At 45.9% G+C, this 10,742-nt stretch overlaps 1 protein-coding gene across 1 annotated transcript in view; it reads right to left on the bottom strand.

Annotated features, from left to right (window-relative positions):
* The window catches only part of SLC36A4 (solute carrier family 36 member 4), a 113,267-nt gene extending 103,547 nt beyond the window's left edge, over nt 1-9,720 (bottom strand). The window contains exon 1 of the mRNA XM_083436589.1: nt 9,616-9,720. Within this exon, the coding sequence (XP_083292715.1) occupies nt 9,616-9,643 (28 nt within the window). The 5' untranslated portion in view covers nt 9,644-9,720. The remainder of the gene's footprint in view (nt 1-9,615) is intronic.
* Nucleotides 9,721-10,742: the final 1,022 nt, after the last annotated feature.

Raw genomic sequence — 10,742 nt, forward strand, 5'->3', positions numbered from 1 at the left:
TTTTTTTAAAATCATTGATTTTTATCCACCCTGATATCTTGGCTAGTCAAAAGATGGATAAATGCTTTGTCTGACAGAGCAATTCATCATACATGAATTGGGATGGGGACTATGATTATAACAGCAATCCCTGTTGCTCAGGTCTACAGAGCACCAGATTAAATGGTATATTGAAAGGTCAAGGAACAAGGCTTGTAGTTAAACGCAGTCATGTGGCTAAGCCAAATATGTAAAGCCTTTCAGAAATGTGGAAGATTCGTATAAAGCTTCGGGATGAACAAGTCAGCCACACCAGTGTTTCAGAAATGGAGAGAAACAGTGCTCTTTTTCTAGAAAAAGAGGTGCCAGAACTCACCATGAACTTCTCCCTTTTTCTTTTCGAAAGGCAATGGCACCCACCTGAGAGGTGCCAGGGTTGAGCTCCAATGAGCTCCAGCTGGGGGGGGGGGGAGCCCTGGATAGAAGCATGTTCAATTGTTGAATTAAGTAACTCAAGTGTTCTTCTGGAAGACTGATCATGTACCAGTTATGCTTAGCCCGTTCAGATTGCTCATGTGAACACAAGTTAAGCCAGCAAAAGAGGTGGCATAAAACAGACCATATTTAAAATGTTCATTTTCTCTCTGCCAGGATTAGGTTAGCTCTAAGCCAGCAGTAGCCCCACCACTGAACCCAGTTTGAGTCTGATGTAATTTTAAGCCAGTTTGCTTCACGACGCGGGTGGCGCTGTGGGATCCCAAATTATGGTTGCCCAATGTAACTGACTCACTTTATCCATTAAGATGGGTAAATCTTACAGCAATGACGCCAAACTCGGAACATTTCAGAGGAAATGTTTCAGGCACTGAATTTGATTTCAGGGAGTGGGAGCAAAAGTAATCCATTTAGGTCCTTGATGGAAATGCAGGTGTAAATAGGAAGGGGAAATGTGATCAGGAACAAAGTCAACATTTCTGCATCATTTAGCTTCCCCTCTCTCTTGGTCTTCAACTAAAGGATTGAATCAGTGTACAATGGAACCTCGTGTTACGTATCACCCTCTTTGCGAATGCTTTGGGTTATAAGAAGAAGAAGATGAGGAGTTTGGATTTGATATCCCGCCTTTCACTCCCCTTCAGGAGTCTCAAAGCGGCTAACATTCTCCTTTCCCTTCCTCTCCCACAACAAACACTCTGTGAGGTGAGTGGGGCTGAGAGACTTCAAAGAAGTGTGACTGGCCCAAGGTCACCCAGCAGCTGCATGTGGAGGAGCGGAGACGCGAACCCGGTTCCCCAGATTACGTGACTACCGCTCTTAACCACTACACCACACTGGCTCTCCGCTAACCCGGAAGTAGACGCCCCTTCTTGCGAACATTGCCCCAGGATACAAGCGGAAGTCGCATGCCAGCAGGAGGCTCCATTAGCGAAAGCGCACCTCATGTTAAGAACAGTTTCGGGTTACAAACAGACCTCCGGATGTTCGTAACCGGAGGTACCCCTGTAGCTTCAAACTACCTTTTTTCCCAGCAACAGTTTCTGAAATTCTTCACTCACTCACTTTTCTTTATGTTGGTCACCATCAGTTCCATGATGTTTCTGTTCCTAATCTATAGCTTTGGTTCTTTTATATATTTATTTCACTTCATTAAAGGGTTACACCAGCATCAGGAACCAACCAATCCGATTTGGCTATAGGATGAAGCCAAATCAGAATGAAGGCAGTAAGTGCCACTATCACTCTGAATGGGCTTCTTGATGAGGCCATATAACATGAGGTTTTGCTGCTTAGCGAGCATAACTAAGCCAAGTCAGGGCGAGGGCATTACTCCTGCCCTCATTCTGAATGGGAAAAGAAAAAAAGCCTCTTTGGTATAAAACCAAATGGGGTAGGAAAAACACAGGAAGACAGGGAAGAAATCTAAAATGCTGCTGCTGAGCAGTTATATTAGCATTTGGTGTGGAAGACTGGGGTAGAATGAACAGGAAAGAGAAAAAAGGAATTGGAGGGTTTGGCACAAAATAAGAGAAGCTAGATGAAACCTCCGGTTGGCAAGGGATAGCTCAGGCGGTAGAGCATGTGATTCTTAATCTCAGGGGTTGTAGGTTCGAGCTATAAAAAGATTCCTGCATTCCAGGGGGGTTGGCCTAGATGACCCTCGTGGTCCCTTCCAACTCTACAGTTCTGTGATTCTAAGTTGAAAGATTTGCCTAAGCATGCAAATTATCACAGGGTCAATGGAGACAGGGACATGCAAGCCCCACCCCATCCCTTGTGTACCCCTCCATCCCTGCCAGGGGTCTTCCACCTGTCTGCAAGAACACTGGGGTGGAGTTTAATGCACACCCTTGTCCCCAACCTTACCTGGAGAATCTGCATGTCCAGGCAAATGCCTGAATATGCTTATCCTTGCAGTCTGAGGATCCAGACCCACCCAGAGATTTGACTTTATGTATCATTTACCCAAGTGCCCCAACTGGCTCAACAAGTGAGGCAGGGCCAGAAGCAGACTCCTTTGCTGAATCAGGCATTTGCTCAAAAGCCAATACCAGAATGGCGCTTTCCAAGATTTGCAAACAGTTGTAAAAGTGCATGCCTAGAGGAAATTGGATGGTGCTTTTGCAAACAGATTCTGAATGAAGCATCTACCAGTGCAGAGATCAACAACAAGCCATTTGTTTGACAAAATAAGCATCACGAAGATCCAGCTATTAATGAATAGTACAATGTTGCATGTTAGCTAATTTATAAAATGATGTATACAGTTATTGTATTTTCCTTTGCAGACCAGACTGAGCTCAAGTCAGCCTATCAGCATACCTGTGTGTCCCATTTCCTTTGATTTCAAACCATGTGTGCAAAGTTACAGGTAGGTAGCTGTGTTGGTCTGCCGTAGTCAAACCAAAATAAAAGAATTCCTTCCAGTAGCACCTTAGAGACCAACGAAGTTTGTTACTGGTATGAGCTTTCGTGGTATCTGAAGAAGTGTGCATGCACACGAAAGCTCATACCAATAACAAACTTCGTTGGTCTCTAAGGTGCTACTGGAAGGATTTTTTTTATCTTGTTTCATGTGTGCAAAGGTAGCATTTTGCTGCAGGGCTTATGAGCACCAGTCAGCTGATTGGCGCTTTGAGCAAGCCCAATTTGGACAGCGACTAGCTGTATTACCGTATTTTTCGCCCCATAGGACGCACTTTTTCCCCTCCAAAAATGAAGGGGAAATGTGTGTGCGTCCTATGGGGCGAATGCAGGCTTTCGCTGAAGCCTGGAGAGCGAGAGGCATCGGTGCGCACCGACCCCTCTTGCTCTCCAGGCTTCAGGAAGCTATCCGCAAACCTTGCAAGCCCTCTGGGAGTTCCCACGGGCTCACAAGGCTTGCGGGCAGCAGCCTGCCGCCCGAAGCACGGGGAGCCCTCCGGAGGACTCCCCGTGCTTTGGGCTAGTGTCGCTAAGCCTTGCGCGCCTGGCGGGAGGTCCCGCCGAGCGCGCGAGGCTTGGGGCGGCAGCCTGCCGCCCAAAGCACGGGGAGCCCTCTGGAGGACTCCCCGTGCTTTGGGCTAGTGTCCGAGGCTTGGGGCGGCAGCCTGCCGCCCAAAACACGGGGAGCCCTCTGGAGGACTCCCCGTGCTTTGGGCGAGTGTCCGCAAGCCTTGCGCACCCGACGGGAGGTCCCGCCGGGCGCGCGAGGCTTGGGGCGGCACCCTGCCGCCCAAAGCACGGGGAGCCCTCCGGAGGGCTCCTCTTGCTTCTGGTGGGTGTCCGCAAGGCTTGGGGCGGCAGCCGCAGCTGGGGGGGGGAATAAATTTTTTTTATTCATCCCCCCCAAAAAAAAACCGAGGTGCGTCCTATGGGCCGGTGCGCCCTATAGGACGAAAAATACGGTATATCAGTATCAGCTGCTATTAAGTGTCAATCAGCTGCTTGGCACCCACAGCAAGCCTCGTTTGTCAATGAACAATTGAGAGCAATCGAGAGTACACTTTTAAGGCTTCCAGATCCATCCTTTGCAGAAGTGTCTTTACCTGCCCTGCACCTGGTGTCACATATGATGCCAGCTATGGGACAGGTTTGAAGGAAAACAGCCTCCCAGTACGAGGCATAATTTGGCCCGTCAGCCAGGGGTTCCCCACCACTGATTAAAATGATTAAGTCCATCATACAAATTTGTCCAGCAGATAATTCTTAGTGCAAAGGTGGAAAGCAATCTGTGCAAGAAAAATAGGTATCAAGCAAGCACAATCTCTTCCCGTATTTACAGATGGGTAAAGAGAATCAAATCAAAACTTAGTGCTAACTCTTCAGCCAGTGTTCTATAAACAGGTAAGACTAGATACCATGCCAAGTATACCAGTGATAAAATAAGTAGTCCTGGAAATGATTATTAATATTAATGTACTAGCTCTGTACGGTCTGTATTAAAGAAAGACCCACATATTGGTGTAACAGAATGCACTTTTTATGGCCTAAACCCAACCCACTGAATGACAAGGCAGGCTTCCTTTGCTATCTCAGCAATACACAATGAAGTATTTGTCTCTCAGTTTTGTAATCACATGCACGTTGCAGCATCTTGCAGGGTGGATTTGATTTAAATCATCCATTTAAATCACTAGTCTGTAAGACTTGATTTAAATCATTCTTTTACAGAAAGACTCGTTCTTGCTGGTATAATCTTAATATTTACACCCAGATGAAGGTTTCATTTTTGGAACAATAAATTTTCAGAGTAGCTTTTACAGTTATATATTACAGTTATATATATACATACATATATATATATATATATATACACATATACATATATATATATATATATATATACACACACACAGTTATATATTAGAAATTTGTTTCTAATAGACAGGTAATTATGAAATTATTCTTTATATTTGGACAACTTTTCTGCTGTACTTTATTGGAAGGAGAAAAATAACCATTTCCTTAACAATTTAAACAATTTATTTAAGTAAAACAATAACATAGTATATGCATCCATGTTTGTTAACTGATGTAGTTAAACGATTTAAAAAAACAAATCAACTTAGGCTGAGTTTTAGCACACATGAAAAACCTAAAACAAATCTTTATTTCCTGATGAATAGCCTTTGGACTATAATGTAACTTAAACAGAAAACTATCTTTGGAAAGATTTTTCCTCCATTTTATTTTAAAAATCCAATTAATTATTTTTTTAATCCGATTTTTTAAAAAAAAAATCATTGATTTTTATCCACCCTGGTATCTTGGCTAGTCAGAAGATGGATAAATGCTTTGTCTGAAAGAGCAATTCATCATACATGAATTGGGATGGGGACTATGATTATAACAGCAATCCATGTTGCTCAGGTCTACAGAGCACCAGATTAAATGGTATATTGAAAGGTCAAGGAACAAGGCTTGTAGTTAAACGCAGTCATGTGGCTAAGCCAAATATGTAAAGCCTTTCAGAAATGTGGAAGATTCGTATAAAGCTTCTGGATGAACAAGTCAACCACACCAGTGTTTCAGAAATGGAGAGAAACAGTGCTCTTTTTCTAGAAAAAGAGGTGCCAGAACTCACCATGAACTTCTCCCTTTTTCTCTTCGAAAGGCAACGGCACCCACCTGAGAGGTGCCAGAGTTGAGCTCCAATGAGCTCTAGCTGGGGGGTGGGGGGGAGCCCTGGATAGAAGCATGTTCAATTGTTGAATTAAGTAACTCAAGTGTTCTTCTGGAAGACTGATCATGTACCAATTATGCTTAGCCCGTTCAGATTGCTCATGTGAACACAAGTTAAGCCAGCAAAAGGGGTGGCATAAAACAGACCATATTTACAATGTTCATTTTCTCTCTGCCAGGATTAGGTTAGAACTAAGCCAGCAGTAGCCCCACTGCTGAACCCAGTTTGAATCTGATGTAATTTTAAGCCAGTTTGCTTCACGACGCGGGTGGCGCTGTGGGTAAAAGCCTCAGCGCCTAGGGCTTGCCGATCGAAAGGTCGGCGGTTCGAATCCCTGCGGCGGGGTGCACTCCCGTTGTTCGGTCCCAGCGCCTGCCAACCTAGCAGTTCGAAAGCACTCCCGGGTGCAAGTAGATAAATAGGGACCGCTTACTAGCGGGAAGGTAAACGACGTTTCCGTGTGCGGCTCTGGCTCGCCAGAGCAGCGATGTCACGCTGGCCACGTGACCCGGAAGTGTCTCCGGACAGCGCTGGCCCTCGGCCTCTTTGAGTGAGATGGGCGCACAACCCTAGAGTCTGTCAAGACTGGCCCGTACGGGCAGGGGTACCTTTACCTTTCTATGTATAGGATTGCTCCCTCAGATTGTGTTTTTAATTAAGATCTGTGAAAAGGCTTACAGTGCCAAGGTGGAAAAGGAGGATGCAAATATTTTGAATCCAGAATTTGATTCGGCACATCTCTTTGTTGAAAGCCAGTTGGAACATGCAGTACATAGAATTTCTTGCATGCAAAACAAGCATAGGAGAAGCTTTCATGTTAATAAATCAAGAGCAGTTGGGCTTATCTTCGGGGGGGGGGGGACCGCTTTGAGGGGTTTTACAATCAAGCTGTGGATAAATTTCGTGAAATAAATAAATAAACAGTTTATTGCCTCAGCTGCTTGTGTGGCTCAGTGCAGTTTGTTTGATGGTTTTTTCCTTCCTTGCAGCCACAGTAAAAGCCAAGAGTAGATTTCCATTACCCAACTCCTTCTTACACAATGCTGAATGATCAGGTCCAAGGAGGAATACAGTAGTCTTAATTGTATCTCAGTACTATTTCCAAAGTAAACCTTGTGGTTATCTCCCACTTGGACTACTGCAATGCGCTCTACGTGGGGCTACCTTTGAAGGTGACCCGGAAACTACAACTAATCCAGAATGCGGCAGCTAGACTGGTGACTGGGAGCAGCCGCCGAGACCATATAACACCGGTCTTGAAAGACCTACATTGGCTCCCAGTACGTTTCCGAGCACAATTCAAAGTGTTGGTGCTGACCTTTAAAGCCCTAAACAGCCTCGGTCCAGTATATCTGAAGGAGCGTCCCCACCCCCATCGTTCTGCCCGGACACTGAGGTCCAGCTCTGAGGGCCTTCTGGCGGTTCCCTCACTGTGAGGGGCCAAGTTACAGGGAACCAGGCAGAGGGCCTTCTCGGTAGTGGCGCCCGCCCTGTGGAACGCCCTCCCATTATATGTCAAAGCGATAAACAACTACCTGACATTCAGAAGACATCTGAAGGCAGCCCTGTTCAGGGAAGTTTTTAATATGTGACATTTTAGTGTATTTTTCATCTTTGTTGGAAGCCGCCCAGAGGGGCGGGGTACAAATAATATATTATTATTATTATTATTATTATTATTATGGCTATCACAGCCATCATATCCTCCACAGGGCAGAAGTCCTAGCTACGGTGTTCACACACACACACACACACACAACTATTAACCCATTGCAAAGTCAGAATTCCATTGAAATTTGGGTTGATTAAGGCAAGCTGCTCAGATGGCGAAGCCGCGCCATTGGAAACAAGGGCAGGGGGTGTGTTAGAGCTGGTGCAGCGACACCTCATATGAACACATTCACACATGGCAAGATCCATCAACACTCACTGTCTCCTTCCTTGCCCCACATTTAAGGTGATTCTGAGAGTTTACAGCATGCGGAATCAGAGTTGGAAATGCCCTCAAAGCGCTGACAATGCAAAAGTAGTATACAGAACCGACACATCCAAATAAAAATGTGCACATCCCTTTCAGGTGGCCTTGCTTCTCCGCTTCAAATCACTACTTATGTATGACTTTGTCTGAATCCAAAGAAATCCAAAGAGACCACTTGCAGCCCCACCCCCATCCACTCATTGTGCAAAGGGGAAGAAATAAATATTTGCCGCAAATATGAAAAACTCAGCCACACAGTTCTTGGAGAGTGGGCCATTTGGAAACCTGCATGCATTATGAGTGGGGTCAGTATTAAAAATTAACTAGTTTAAGACAGGATTACTGCAATGCGCTGTTTGTGGGGCTTCTCTCGCACTTGATCCAGAAGCTGCAGTTAGTGCAGAATGCTGCAGCACAATTGCCAATAGGAGTGATACCATGTCAACCTACATGCGCCTACTCGACCACTTCAATTGGCGGAACCAGCACCACTACAGGTGCCACATCACACCTGTTATTGCATTTGCAATAAGTCCAATCACTTACAGGTAGGTAGCCGTGTTGGTCTGCCGTAGTCGAAACAAAATTAAAAAAAATCCTTCCAGTTTGCGGGGGGTGGTTGGATTTGAGATCCCGTTTTATCACTACCCTAAGGAGTCTCAAAGAACACGGGTGGCGCTGTGGGTTAAACCACAGAGCCTAGGACTTGCTGATCAGAAGGTCAGCGGTTCGAATCCCCGCGATGGCGTGAGCTCCCGTTGCTCGGTCCCTGCTCCTGCCAACCTAACAGTTTGAGAGCACCTCAAAGTGCAAGTAGATAAATAGGTACCGCTCCAGCAGGAAGGTAAACAGTGTTTCCATGCACTGCTCTGGTTCGCCAGAAGAGGCTTTAGTCATGCTGGCCACATGACCCGGAAGCTGTATGCCGGCTCCCTCGGCCAATAAAGCAAGATGAGCGCCGCAACCCCAGAGTCATCCACAACTGGACCTAATGGTCAGGGGTCCCTTTACCTTTAAGGAGTCTCAAAGCGGCTAACATTCTCCTTTCCTTTCCTCCCCCACAACAAACACTATGTGAGGTGAGTGGGGCTGAGAGACTTCTGAGAAGTGTGACTAGCCCAAGGGCACCCAGCAGCTGCATGTGGAGGAGCGGAGACGCGAACCCGGTTCACCAGATTACGAGACTACCGCTCTTAACCACTACACCACACTGGCTGCATGCACACCAAAGCTCATTCCAATAACAAACTTAGTTGGTTTCTAAGGTGCTACTGGAAGGAATCCAATCACTTAGTGCAGCAGCGCCTGCACTTTGGAACTCGCTGCCTATTGAAATCAAACAGGCACCTTCACCGCTCTGTTTTTTGGCGCTCGCTAGAAACATTCTTGTTCAGGCAAAGCTACCCAGGTGCTTGGAAAGCTGAGGTCCCTTTAATCTGATTTCAACCTTTTGCACGTTTAAAAGTCGCTGCCTTTACAGTTTTGTCTTTTGTAAACCGCCCTTGAGGGTTTTGCAAACCGCCTTGAGGTGTTTTGTTTTTCACACTCAAGAGGAGTATAAATCTTATTAAATGAAGTAAATACAATAAAAATACGGTTCCCCATCCCCCCTCCTTTTCAAACACATTGCAATCCCCCTGCAAGAGTTAAAAGCAAAGGCGGCTTTTGCTAACTCCAACGCACCGGCCTCCCCTCACCCTCCCGAGGCTGCAGCGCCAGCCCAGGCTAAGCTGGGGAAGGGGCTCGGTTCAAACCAGCGTCCCCCCACACCCCTCCAAACATGATGGTCTCTCCCGACTCCTCGGATACAGCAAACGCGAACGGGGCAAACCATGACGGGCGAAGAGGGGTGATAAGGAAACAAAAAAAGGGGAGATAAAAACACCCCCCCCCCACTCCCCGTACTCCCAACACTTCTCCCCATTAAGGATCAGAGTTACTCCCCCAACCACCCATTCAATCCCCTCCGCCACCCGGCAAACATAAAGGTACGTACCTAATTCTTCTCTTGCCGCCGTCTCCATCTCTGCCCTCTCTATGGTTCGCTCCACGACTCCTTCCGCCAATGTGGAGCCCCAGCGCCGCAGCAACTGCTGCGCATGCGTCTACAAAGCCGGTTCAGGTTCCCCCCTCCCGCTGGGCTCGAGGACAGCGGCTTACCATAGAGGCGCATGGGGGCTAGAGAGGGCACAAGACAGACTGCCATTTCTCTGTGTAGTGGAGGGAGGAAAATTCCACAGCCAGCGAGGCTCTTTGAAGTAAACCCTAGAAGGGCCTTTCTTTTTATTGGATGTTGTGGCCCAAGACAGCTGTTTTCTCTCTCACATAAAACTCCAAATCTCAGGGATACTATGTGCTACTTCTCTAGTGTCTGTTTCTCACATACATTTTATACATATATATACACACAAATACATTTGTATTATTATAAATCTCCCATTTCACAAGCAGCCAGAACGACTTGGCAACTGAAACATATTTTTTAAAAAAATTAAAAAGACAAGCAGTGTTTTATTAAATTTCTATGACGCTCTTCATCCAAGGATCACAGGGCAGTTTGCAATGTAAACACACACAAATACACGACATAGTAACAAGCAAAACAATGGCCCCTTTAATTAGCGTTAAATTTGTGAATGAGCCCAGGGGCTTGTTTGAGAATACACAAAGAACCCAAAATCTAAAATACTAGCAACGGTAACAGGCCCATAGCATAGCATAGCATAGCACTGTAGAGTTGGAAGGGACCCTGAGGATCATCTAGTCCAACCCCCTGCAATGCAGGAATATGCAGCTGGTCCATACAGGGATCGAACCTGCAACCTTGGCATTATCAGCACCATGGTCTAACCAACTGAGCTATCCAGGATCAAAACTGTTTTAAATAAATAACCCACTTAATTTGCGGGATTACCTTCAGAGAGAATTGCAGAAGAAGCCATATCAGCTGAAGAAAGCACAACAAAATGAAAACTATCAGTGCTGGGAAAAGCATCTCTGCAAAAGAGCTGCTACTTTACACTCACTCCTCTTTTAAAAACAGTATGAAGACTCTCACCTTACTTATAGCTCAAAGTACTATGGGAAATCTCAACCCCACAAACAGGTAGACATCTTTCTCAG

Source organism: Podarcis tiliguerta (assembly GCF_965153285.1).
Source record: "Podarcis tiliguerta genome assembly, chromosome: 4".
NCBI classification, from domain to species: domain Eukaryota; kingdom Metazoa; phylum Chordata; class Lepidosauria; order Squamata; family Lacertidae; genus Podarcis; species Podarcis tiliguerta.